The sequence below is a fragment of the Hippopotamus amphibius genome, chromosome 4, assembly GCF_030028045.1.
Source record: "Hippopotamus amphibius kiboko isolate mHipAmp2 chromosome 4, mHipAmp2.hap2, whole genome shotgun sequence".
In the NCBI taxonomy this organism is placed as follows: Eukaryota; Metazoa; Chordata; class Mammalia; order Artiodactyla; family Hippopotamidae; genus Hippopotamus; species Hippopotamus amphibius.
In genome coordinates, this window is record NC_080189.1 from 29,635,989 (window position 1) to 29,649,230 (window position 13,242).

The 13,242-nt window shown below is 38.4% G+C and overlaps 1 protein-coding gene across 5 annotated transcripts in view; it reads left to right on the plus strand.

Annotated features, from left to right (window-relative positions):
- The window catches only part of AASS (aminoadipate-semialdehyde synthase), a 56,637-nt gene that overhangs the window by 21,626 nt on the left and 21,769 nt on the right, over positions 1-13,242 (plus strand). For all 5 annotated transcript variants that reach the window (XM_057731786.1, XM_057731788.1, XM_057731789.1 and 2 more), the window contains exons 10-14: positions 1,796-1,918; positions 2,403-2,514; positions 9,853-9,912; positions 10,107-10,174; positions 12,955-13,076. In XM_057731786.1, coding sequence (XP_057587769.1) covers positions 1,796-1,918; positions 2,403-2,514; positions 9,853-9,912; positions 10,107-10,174; positions 12,955-13,076 — 485 coding nt within the window. The remainder of the gene's footprint in view (positions 1-1,795; positions 1,919-2,402; positions 2,515-9,852; positions 9,913-10,106; positions 10,175-12,954; positions 13,077-13,242) is intronic.

Sequence of the window (13,242 nt, forward strand, 5' to 3'; positions counted from 1 at the left end):
TATGTAGAAGGTGATATCTCAAAAGTTACAAAAAGTGTTCTGGGCTTAACTGTGTTAATTGACCAGTTGGACTCTGATAACATGTTAGGGCTATCTGAGATTGCAAGGTTTCTTTTTCTTTTCTGGGGTTTTTTTTTTTGTTTGCTCTAGGGAGCAAGTTTATTTTTCTTAATTGAAGAATAGTTGATTTACAGTGCCATGTTAGTTTTGGGTGTACAACACAGTGATTCAGTTATATGTATATGTATATATATTCTTTTTCAAATTCTTTTACATTATAGGTTATTATAAGATATTGAATGTAGTTCCCTGTGCTGTACAGTAGGTCCTTGTTTTTTTTTATCTATTTTATATACAGTAGTGTATATCTGTTAATCCCAAACTCCTAATTTATCCCCCCCCCCCCCACCACTTTGCCCTTTGGTAACCATGTGTTTGTTTTCTATGTCTGTGAGTGTGTTTCCTTCCCTCCTTCTTGAAATTCTTCTCTCTTAACTTATGTGACTCCACATGTAGCTCAAAAGGAAGCTCCTCGAAGAGGTCTTCTCTTGCTTCCCCCTTCCCATTTCTCTTCAGTCTGTCACTAATTTTTTTCCCTGAAATTCATGTGTTTATGATTTTTATTTTCCTGTGTTTATGATTTTTCCTGCCTTGCTAGAACTTACTAGAACTTAATCTCCTTAAGGGTAGGGGCCTGATTTGTTTTGGCCACACGTACCCAGTAGGTTGTTTGACATATAATGTTCATTCAAATAATTACTAAATGTTGAATAAATTAATTAATCAATAAATATTTGTGGAACACCTGGTCTCCCAGGATAGAGAAGAATATGGTTGCTACCCTAGGCAGGTGGCCGGCATCAGGTAAATGCCAAGAGAATGCTAGGAGCAGTCAATACCACAGGCGTTCAGAAGGAAGTGGGAGCATGGGCTCGGCGAAGGCTCTAGCGAGAACAAAGATTTCAAGTGATAGGACTGGTGCTTGATAAACTTGGAGCCACCAAAGCACAGTTTAAGACGGTGAGTAGGACAGCCCAGCCCTAGTGTAGGGTTTATATGGGCAAGTGGAAACTGGAGACTGGGCAGGAATATTGTAGTTGGCCTCTAAAGGGTTTTGAATCCTGGGCGGAGACTTTTGTTTATAAATCTAGAGATTTCTATGTAATAACATATAAAATTATGTTCTGCTAAGAAGGGTGGAGGTAGTGTAATTGAACTTCCTAAGTTACTTAAAGTTGGCTAACTAGCTTAACTTTAGGCTGTTGTCTTTGATTTCTCTAGGGATGTTTTTGTTTTGTTTTTTAATTTTTATTGGAGCATAGTTGATTTACAATGTTGTTAGTTTCTGCTGTACAGCAAAGTGAATCAGTTATGCAAATACATATATCCACTCTTTTTTTAGATTCTTTTCCTGTATAGACCATTACAGAGTATTAAGTAGGGTTCCCTGTGCTGTACAGTAGGTCCTTATTAGTTATCTATTTTATGTATAGTAGTTTGTATAGGGAGGGTTTTTTTTTTTTACTTTTATCTCTTTTCCTTTCTTGTCTTCCTCCATCCTCCTCCTCTTTTTCTTTTTGCTTGCGGAGACTAAAACTCCTATTAGGAAGATTCTCTGTATCGCAGAAGAACAATTTCCTGAATAGTGAACTACAGGAAAAAGAGCTGAGAGCCTAGGAAATATTTGGCATCTACATGGAAAGTTGTCCAAGCACCTTTCATTTTTACTCGTTTTTAATTCTGTTGGAGACTTGAGAGGTCCACGCCCTCATCTGAGTACTGATGTTATTTACAGACTTGTGGCCATATGTGACATTTCAGCCGACACAGGAGGATCTATTGAGTTTATGACTGAGTGTACGACCATAGAGCGGCCCTTTTGCATGTATGACGCAGATCAGCACATTATTCATGACAGGTGAGTTTGCTGAAGCTGTTAGATGGCGAGAGATACATTGTAATACATCAGTTACTTCCTTTGATAGAGGAGGGTGAGTCAAAAATGATCTGCAGGCTGGGGGGTAGAATTTATACAAGATTTAGTATAACCAGAGTGGGGATCATTTTTGACTCACCCTCATACTACTATAAAATACTCAATATTTCACATCTCTCTGAAGGCTACGCACATTTCCAGAGATATGCTTGAGCATATTTAAAAAATGGGTAGAAAAACCATATACAAATTTGAACACTTAAATACACATGCACGTATACACGTACTGCACTTCAGTGGGAGATTGGCTGCTGAAGAAGGGAAAAGCTTTATGTGAAAATTTATTTTTCTACATACTGTGGTACAAAATTACAAGTGATTGTGAAGCACATATAATGGAGTAGACATCTGGGGAAGTCAGAGCTCACACGTAATCCGTCTGAATAAAGCGCGTTGCTTCTCCTAGTGTTGAAGGCTCTGGGATTCTGATGTGCTCCATTGACAATCTGCCAGCACAGCTTCCAATCGAATCTACAGAATACTTTGGAGACATGCTTTACCCTTATGTTGAAGAAATGGTAAGCACACTGGTAGCAGTCTCTGTGGCTATAAATAGGACTTTGGAGTGGTCTTATGAATGTTCTGGTCTTCTGTATCTGAGAAACCTGTTGTAAAATGAAACGCCAGCCCTTCCCCGAAGTACTTACTGACACGCTTCTTTTACACATTCTGCGTGCTTGTTTCATGGGACATATTGTTATGGGACTGCCTTCCTGCTTAATTACAATTGCACTTGCCTCTCATGATGCATACTTTGTTAAGAATGTTCATGACATGTGAGATAAGATTTCCTTTATTTTCACTTTTTTTCTGCTTTCTAGGTCTATTCATATTGGGGCATTCTTACTGTGCTGCGATTAATAGATTTGAAAAATTGGAAACACAGAACATTTTGTTGGATTTTAGTCACTAATGCTTGGTTAAATGTGACAGCCTATGTTCTTCTGGTCCTGTGTTATTCACCGTGATTAGTGATTGACGGTTGAAATACTGTGTTATCTAAATTCCATTTTCTTTGCCAGAGAACAGCTTTCTTATTTCAGTATTTATCCTGAGCATTCACACCCTTCCTGCTTTATTTCCATTGCTAATGGATGTCTGCCTCAGGCAATGATTCCCAAGGTATGAATAGTGGCTCTTGGCCTTCTCATCCATAGTTTCACTCAGGAGCTCTCCTACTAAAATGGGGCAGTAGCAGTGTGGCATGAAGAAGTGCGATTTCCAGTCAGTTGTCCTCTTTTCTTTCATTTACAATTCTATTTTGACCCCTTGTTTTTCCTCTTGGAATATATCAGCAGGGAGATGTAACAGGCTTTAGAAAATGCAGGTGGCAGGCATTATTGTGGTTGGAAACAATATTATATAGCACTTACTATGTTCCAGATAATGTTCAAATTACTTTATATATTTTAATTTTTAAATACTCATGATGACCCTTTCAGGTAGGTACAATTATCAATCCATTTTACTGACTAGAAAACTGAGGCACAAAGAAGTTAAGGCTGAGAAGGGTTGCTGATACAGTGCTGGATCTGCAGTGTGTCTGGAATTGGTGCTGAGGGATTAAAGTAGCCTGAGAAGGACAGTACAAATGCCAGGTTTTACTGGAGATGTCAACTTTGCTCTATGGCCTTGAGCCGGGCACTTATTTCCTTTCTGAGCCTCAGATGTTTCACCTGTAAAATATGGTGGTTTTAATATGTAATCTTAATGGTCCCTCTAGTTCTAACATTCTGTAACTGTAAATGTCTAAGTGGCTGAAAGGCATATGTATATAAAAAAAGTAACACTAAATTTACCCAGAAGTTTACCGTTTTCAGTGATGTTCCTTCATTTCCCTCTGGTATCATTTCCCTGAAGAATCATAACTTCCTTTAGCCCTTTACTTGAATATTTTATTTCAGATATTCCCTTTTCAGTTCTTAAATTTCCATTTGGTTCTTTTTTTTTTTTTTTTCTCTTTCTCTCCTGAGAATTTCTATCTTTTTAGTTATTATGAGTGTAGTTTTCTTTATCATGTGGAGCGTAGTTGTAAAAGCCACTTTACAGTCTGCCTCACATTTCCAAAATTCTGGGTAAACTTGGGCTTGAAATATATTGATTGCATTTTCCCTTGAGAATGGTCAGGTCATCGTTTTCTGGTTTCCTTAAGCTGAATAATTTTGGAGCACATCGTGGATGAGGTGAAGAGTCCTGCTTTGGAGATTCTGCATTTTTACGTTTTTCTAAAGAGTATTGATTTTTTTTTTTTTTGGTTTATTTGGCTTTTTTTAGCAGGCAAATTAACGTGGCTAGACTTAAACTGAAAACTCTGTCTCACCTGAGACAGGTAGCTCCATAAAAGTTCAGCTCTTTAATCTTTACTTGGGCTGCTTGTAACCTGACCTGCACATGCTCAGTCCTTTTAGACTTGGGCCACAGCTTACGTGGAAGTTAGGCTTCACTTTATCGGAAACTGTCTTTTTTGGCATTTCCCACCCACACTCCGGAGGCTGTGGTGCTCTGGGTTTCAGTCCTATTTCCGTAGGTCAGAAAGTCAGTGAGCTTGCTGCATGTTTTTGCCTCCTCACAGCACGCGGCCCCTCCTCAGGGCAATGGTAAAGGAACTGCAAACTCAACTATGACACTGGTTATTTATTCCCTGGTTTGACAAACCCCAAACTGCCTGCTATTCTTCATTCTCTGAAGCCCTCATGTAGTTAGTTTTGTTTGTGTTTTGTCCAGAGTTCATAGTTGTTACGTGTAGGAGGGATGGTCTGTTAAAACTTATTTCCCTAAAATAGAATGCCTCGGTCATAATACATTGATTAGATCAACTTGACTCCAGCAGAGTTTTGGAGGAGCTAGAAGAGCTATCCGTGAGCCTTTGGCTTTAATTCATCTTTTTTGAATCCTACAAGTATGTTTTTCAGTGCAACTCTTACCTTATTAGGCCAAATTATGGAAAGTGTTGCATGCTATTTTGCCTTTGTGAATGGATTTGACTGTTATTTCTTGAAATGTCTTTTTGTTTGGCTGCTTTAACATCATTTACCATCGTAAGAAGTTGTTACTGGCCATTTTCAGCTCACAAGTTATGTTTCAAAATTTCAATTATGGGTTTATTTCTTTTGGACCTTAGAACACAGTTTTTCACTCCAATTTGTCCTTAATCAAAATTGCCATTCATTCAGTACAGTTGACCTCATAAAGATGTTAGGAGAAAAGCAAGTTAAATCGATGAAATTTTTAATAAAGTGTGTTTGAGGGTTAGTCCTTGTAACTGATGAGGGATAAGCAATACTCAAATAAATTTTTTCTTAAAGAACAACATATACTTTTTCACATTGTATAATAGCATAAAATATTAAAATGTCACAGATAAGTGATACATAAATATATAGCATGGTAAATTACCACCAAGACACCTATGTAAACATTACATAGGTAAAAAATAGAACAATATTAACATCCCAGAAACTCCCTTGTGCCTCTCCTATCACTGTTCCTGCTCTCCTTCTGAAGGTACCTACTATCTTGACTACCAACTGTGGACTAGTTTTGCCTTTTTGGGGGGAAAATTTTATTTTTTGAACATATTAATCAGAGGTTAAACTCACTTCTGATAATTACAATGAACTTCTTGGGTCTGTGTATTTTCTTTGTTTTACTTTTTCTTGGTTTTTGGTCAATTCTTGTCACTTAATATGCCTGTTTATTTTTGATTGAATGTTGCATATTGTGTACATAAAATTTTAGAGATGATTTGAGCCTCTGGATGTTGTGTATTTTGTTCAGAGGTTTCCTTTGTTTCTGGCAGGGATATAGGCTAGGATAAAATTACCTCAATTCAGTTAGGCATGGAAGTGATTCAAAGCTGGGCTTTGGACCTTTGAAGAACCAAATATTTGGAGAAATGTTTTTCAATTTACCATTTATTTAGAATATAGTCTTTCAGGATCCCAAGTGAAAATCTGGCTTTTATTAGGATACCCTTCAGCAGAACTCCAGTTTTTGTTACCCTATTGTTTAAGGTCAACCAAAACCTCTTCTCTCTGCTCAACATCCCAGCCACTGCTTCCACACGGGCAACTGTATCTTAGAAAAGTGCTTAGATGTCTGTTGACAAAGCCAGCTTCTCTAAATTATCACACCTTTTTCCTTTTATATGTCACTCACATCTTCCAAACAGTGTGGCGGGATTGTCTTGGAGGCATCTATCTCAGCCTATCTTTAAGCACTGATGACTATCTCTATGTAGTCTTGATAATATATCTGTTAACCACTAAAAAATTTATTATGTTGCCTGTGTTCTTTTCTGAGAAATGTATGGGAGATGTATTTAAAGTACCTTGGGGATATTGTGGGTTTGGTTTCAGACCACTGCAATGAAGTGAATATCACAATAAAGTGAGTCATACAAATTTTTGGTTTCCCAGTGCATATACAAGTTATGTTTAAACTATACTGTAGTCTATTAAGTGTGCAATGGATTAAGTCTAAAGACAATGTACATACCTTAATTAAGAAATACAATATTGTATATCAATGGTACTTCAATTTAAAAAAAAGAAAAAATACTTTATTGCTAAAATATGTTAACCATCATCTGAGCCTTCAGTGAGTCATAATCTTTTTGCAATAACAACATCAAAGATCACCAATCACAGATCAGCATAACAAAAATAATAATAACAAAAAATTTAAAATATTGGGAGAATTAATAAAATGTGACACAGAGACATGAAGTGAGAAAATGCTGTTGGAAAAATGGTACTGATAGATTTGCTCGACACAGGGTTGCCACAAACCTTCAATTTGTACCAAGAAAAAAAAAAATCATTATCTGTAAACCACGCTAAACTGAAGCACAATGAAACAAATTATGCCTGTGTATGCACTGTCCTGTTTCCCCCAGATTTTCCTTTTTGACTTGAGTTCCCAATAGACCCTGTAGCATTGCAGGGCACAGGATATCATTTTGAACCAGTATGGAAGTTTTGTTTCAGTTGAATTCAGTAGATATTTATTGTCTGTTGGAACAAGTCACACATATAGATGAAGAGAATTAAAACACAGCTTTGACGTATAGAAGCACGAGGTCCAGGAAGGGAATGAGAAAAATGTGCAACTCCGCTATAAAGTGGGATGTGACAGCCATCAGAAAGATGCTAATGATGTTGTGGAGGGAGAGGATCTGTCCTGTTGGGAAAGTCAGGAAAGGAGGTGTTTGAGCCAGCTCTTGATAGATGTATAGGATCTGTTCATTGGTGTGGGAGTGGGAGGCATACTGTGTGGGGGAGACAGGGGAGCAAAGGTGAGAGTTAATTTAATGTAAGTTTTCTGTGAATTAAGTCTGATGGAATTAAGGTAAATACATTGGTTCCATGTTTAAAAGGTCTTGACACCAGGATAAATAGCTTGAAATTAATTTAGAAGAGTGGTGAGCCTCAAAGGTGTTATATGTGAAAGTGGCAAGACATACCATGTGCTTCAGGAGCCTTGAGCCTGCAGCTTTGTAGTGGTTGAATTCCAGCAAGGGAGACAGTTAAATGCAGTAATTGAACAGCCTTTTGTTGTCTTTTATGTTTGCCTTTCTTTAGGTGGACTCAAGACAATTATTAGGGACTTCCCTGGCGGTCCAGTGGTTAAGACTCAGTGCTTTCACTGCAGGGGGTACGGGTTCAATCCCTAGTTGGGGAACTAAGATCCCACGTGCCCTGTAGCTTGGCCAAGAGAAAAAAGAAACAAACAAAAAAACCCAAAATGAGGCCCTCAGAGGATTGGTATCTCTGAGGACTGCAGTTCAAGACAATTACTAGTTTTATTGGGAAAAAAAAATCCACTGAATTTTAAATAATTATTGCATGTATCCACTAATATATTTATTGAATATTTACCATTTTACAAGGTAGTAGGCATACAGCAAAATGCCAAGTGCAGCTCCCACTTTCCAGGTGTGCTTGGGGGCAGATTTTGATAAAGGCTTCACAGAGGAGGCGATTCTTCAGCTTCACCTTGAACAAAGAGGAGGAGTTCCAGGTAGAGGAACAGCATGTGAGGCATCTGCATGGTGCGGCGCAGGGGCAGGCAGAGACGTGATGCAGATACGCAGCTCCTGCCGTGAGCAGGACTGAAGTGCTGGGTGTGAGGCCAGTGGGAGGGTTGAGGCAGGAGAGGCAGAGCTAGACTATAGAGGAGCTTGAGACTAACTTGAAGACAACAGAAAGCTACGGAATTATTTTGTTTTATTTATTTTATTTTTTCAAATTAATTAATTAATTTTTGGCTGCATTGGGTCTTTGTTGCTGCACGCAAGCTTTCTCTAGTTGCGGGAAGCAGGGGCTACTCTTCATTGCAGTGCACAGGCTTCTCATCGAGATGGCTTCTCTTGTTGCAGAGCACGGGCCCTAGGTGTGCAGGCGTCAGTAGTTGTGAGACGCCGGCTCAGTAGTTGTGGCTCCTGGGCTAAGTTGCTCTACGGCATGTGGGATCTTCCCAGACCCATGTCCCCCACATTAGCAGGCGGATTCTTAACCACTGCGCCACCAGGGAAGTCCTGAATTATTTTAAATAGGCTTAAAAGAAATAATCAGATTTATGTTATAGATTGGGGATAAATAGAGGAAAGAGAGGTGGGAAGTAGTTCCCATGGTGCCAATAAGGCCTAAATAAGACTGTAGAGTTAAAGAACAGAGAGAGTGAAAAGCTACGTAAGAGTTCAGTGGTTTAAACATATACCAAGTGAAATGAGCACTCATTTTATTATCTACTTACTTACTAATGGCTCCTGGCTTGTAGCCAGGGTTGGTTGGTGGAGGAGTCAGCTTGAGAAGGAGATACTCCAAAAGTGCCTGGGAGAAACAAGCAGTGGGGAGACCCCAGGTGTGTCAGTTTCATCAGTTTCCCTAAGAATGCCCTGGCTTATAAATATGTATACTTATCTTTTTGAAGAAAATGTTGTTATCCCAGGAATAGAGAGTCTAGGTGTCTTGTGTTTTAGGTATGTGAAAGTAGTTTTACATTTATTTTAATACAGTAAATCAATACTGTCCTGCCAGCATCTAGTAGGTACATTTTACACTTCCTTTGTTGGATGAGTGCTCTAGACCTTAACCTATGGATAAAGAAGGAATGATTGTCTCGTTGGCCCTAAGGCCCTGCGCATCAGAAGCAATCATACTGACTTATATGACCTTTACCCTTTGGCAGTCTAATCAAGGGTTGGATACCCTGGAAGAAAAGACAAGGACTGGGATGCTGGGATATTCATGTGAGAGATGTGGCTTTTACTGTTGGCCATCTGACTCATCCTCGCGCGATAGTGGGAAGAGTGTGAATGACTTTTTGAGTCTACCAGGTCAAGTCATTTTCCCTGACATTTTTGAAATGCTGATGAGCCTATCCTTCGAACTAATATTGACCTGAGGGAGACTCCCTGCTGCGGTGTTGGTGGTTCTTCTGTCTGGAAGACCCATGCTCTGCTTCTAATAGAACAGCCTGAACCTTTGGGGTGGGATAGAGGTCCTCAGAGTGAGGACTGTGGCTATAAAACTTGCGATGTTACTTACCAGTATGCTCAACGTGACACATCTAACTGATGGGGAAGCATAAGATTTTCGTGTTTCCAGGAAGCAAACATGATTAAATTTTGGTTTTAGGATTGGAAATGGTATTGAAATAGCATGTTTTGGGGGGCAGAATTCATTGCTTATGGAAAACTTCTTTTGCCAATTATTTATACAATTCAGTGATTTTCAAAAAACTGTTTTCTAAACTTCTTTTTTTCCTTTGACTCATGTTTTAATATGGATAAAAGAGTAAGAAGCCTTCTTTGCAATGTCATTTATCTCTTTCCAATCTCCTTTCCCTTTCAGATATTATCAGATGCGACACAGCCTCTTGAAAGCCAGAATTTTTCTCCTGTGGTGCGAGACGTAAGTTATGAAAAGAAACTTCTTTCATGAATGTATTTTCCCACCACTATCCTTGTTCCTCTTTCTCCCCTTTCCTTTTTCTCTCCCTGTCTTTCTGCATCTCTGTCACTCTCTCTTTTCTCTGTTAGTCATGAGCCCATGTCTGTGGGACTAAATGTGGTGACTAAAAAATTTCTTGTATCGTATACATTCAGGCAGTGATTACATCCAACGGCACATTGTCTAATAAGTACAAATATATCCAGAAACTCCGAGAGAGCAGGTAAGCATCGTTCACATCCTCTTGTTTAATACATTTATTTTTATCTTGGATCTCATTTTTTTTAATGCTTTCATGTGAGTTTGTGATGCTAGGATTATGCAATATGTAATTTTTAAAAATGTCTGTAAATAGTAGGAAATTCAAACGAAGTGACTGCCTGACCAATGTGAATTATTTTCCCTTGAACAGTATTGTAGCATCATTTTGGCTTTCTAATATCCGTGTACACTTGTGTGTAAGTAAGCAAAACTCCAAAAGCTTTGTCCTCGTTCTTTCTCTAGCATTTTGCATATTGTAATGTCTCAGCTATCCTATCGAAGGAAAATGAGCATGCTAACCCTCTCTGTGGTGCTTTCAGATTGATTTTTAGTTGAGGATTTGGACTCTCTTTTGTTTAAGGTAATACTCAGCAAAGTGGGCTCTTAATTAGAGATTAAGAGTAGTGACAGGGCGAGAATAAAGATGCAGATGTAGAGAACGGACTTGAGGATACAGGGTGGGGGGTGAAGGGGAAGCTGGAATGAAGTGAGAGAGTAGTATTGACATATGTACACTACCAACTGTAAAATAGATAGCTAGTGGGAAACTGCTGCATAACACAGGGAGATCAACTCGATGATGGATGATGACTTAGAGAGGTGAGATAGGAGGGAAGCAATCACGGGAGGGAGGGGATATGGGGATATATGTATAAGTACAGCTGACTCACTTTGTTGTACAGCAAAAACTGGCACAACAGTGTAAAGCAATTATACTCCAATAAAGAGCTTAAAAAAATGTAGTGAAGAAAGAAAATGGTGAGAGATCAGTTTTCGCTGGGGATTCTTACTAGGAGGAAAGTGTCAGAAAGTAATGTGGCAAATATACTGGAGAGAATAGTTCCCTTGGGAAGATACTTAGCTAAGGCCCTGGTTTCCATAATTGGTTTTACTACTCAAAGTTTGGAAACACTGACATTTCTTTGGAATGTTCTGGTCTACAACTGATTGCACTTGATCTGTGTTTATATCTGCTCCACTGGTCTGTTCACATTTAACAAAATAACCCCTGCACTGAATTCTCAGGAGAAGCCCGAGTGGGAAAATTAAAAACAAACAAACAAACAAACAGCCTGATCTTCTTTCTCAGTTGTTCCACCTATAAGAAGTAAATAAGAGATCTGAGCAGATCAGGTACTACTGTTACTCCTTTTCCAAACGTGTTTGTTAGCTTACAGTTATTTTTTGTGTGTCAGTGAAATATTCTGGCGTGATACCATGAGTATATGATTTGTTTTCTAAAAAAAGCAACTAGCGCTATAACTCCATAGGAGAATCTTATAGGGGAAACGTCATATATTTGTTTTTCATAGTTCTGTGTATCTTTGAATTTTCATCATCTGATGATCTTTCTTACATTACTAATGCCAATGACACGTCTAACATGACTAGTCCCTCTACACACCATATTTCATGTAGCAGCAGATCTGTTTGACTCCAACTGCTAGGACTTTCTGCCCTCCTTCCCAGGTAGAATCTTGTGCCAAGAGACTGAAAATGAAGATTGCATGTTGGAAGGAAACTGGAGTTCTCTTGAACCCATGCCTTGTTCTTTTGTTCTCTTCTTTCCTTAGCACAATGATTATTAACCTGGAGTGTTTTGGGGTTGCTGATGGGTGGACAGTATTAAAATCTAGAAGTGAGTTTTTAAAAATAAATTTTGAACACTTTGTTTTTTGGGCATCAAAGTAAAGTGTTTCAATTACACAAACTACAGAAAGTGTTGTCAGAAAGGATCTATAATAACCAAATAATAGTGTTTCTTTCTGGGAGGTGAAATGGGGTGGGGGTGGAAGTTAAAGGAGACCGCCCATCATCTGTAAGGTGAGTGTTGGGGGTGAAGAGGACTGAGAACATTTTATATTTAAGTTAATTTTTATTCACTTATCATTAATGACATTAAGTGAAATTAAATAAAGGTTAAAGTTTGAGAGGCATCCTGGCCTAAAAAATTCCAGCAACAGAGCCTTCTGCTTAAGTCCCCGGCACCAAGCCATTTCTGTGGTTTTATATTGATATCCGGGAATCTGATTCAAAAAACTTTTAATGGGTATCTTCCATCTTTAAAACAAATGCCGTGAGCAATAGTGGATTTAGAAAGACAGATAAGACTTAGTCACTGTCTTGGAGGTCAGAGTTTGTAGGAAAGTCAAAGAGTTAGCTTCCAAGAAGGCAGAAATTCCAACATCAGAAAAATTTGAGAATTAAAGTTCTGCCTAGTGACTCATCATAGGTTTCTACCTTTAACCCATGGCATTTGTGATTTCAGAATTATGGTCTTAACTGTTTTCAAGTGACCTGAAAGATAAATCACAAGACAGTGTCTGATATGATCACAATCTCCTCTTCAGATTGTTGTCTCCTCGGATTGTTTGGGGAATAAATAAGATTTCTGGTGTAAGGCCTGTAGCATGATTTTGAATCATGTCTGCTGCAAGGATAAAGTGTGAGACCAAGTTACTCAGTTGTGAGTAGCCAGGCATTGGTCCAGCATCTGCACCTCACTGGTGGTATTAGGAATTCGTACACCTCAAAGATGTCAGGGTCTATTGTTCATCATACAAGATCTAAAATAGTTAATGAAAAATGTTGGTATTGGGAACTCCTGTTAAGATTCTTCCTATAAGAAATGTGGGAAAAAATTATTGCTTCACAGTCTAAGTTTTAGTTTCATTTGGGGACAGCAACATTTTGTTATTTAAGATTTTTTTTGTTAAAATTCCTCCCCCCTTTTATTTATAGGGAACGTGCTCAGTCACTTTCAATGGGCACCAAGAAAAAGGTCTTGATTCTTGGATCTGGTTACGTATCTGAGCCTGTATTGGAATACCTGTCGAGAGATGACAATATAGAAATAACAGTAGGTAAATAAGCCCTAACTTTTAAAGAAGAAGTAAAACTCATTTCAAAACATGGTTACTCTGTGAATTTTAGATGATTATGTTGTTTCTAAACTTTGAAAAATTATTTTTGGAGATGTTAAAATGTGTTTGACTCTCTGACTAGTGGAAGGAAACCTAAAGATTGGAC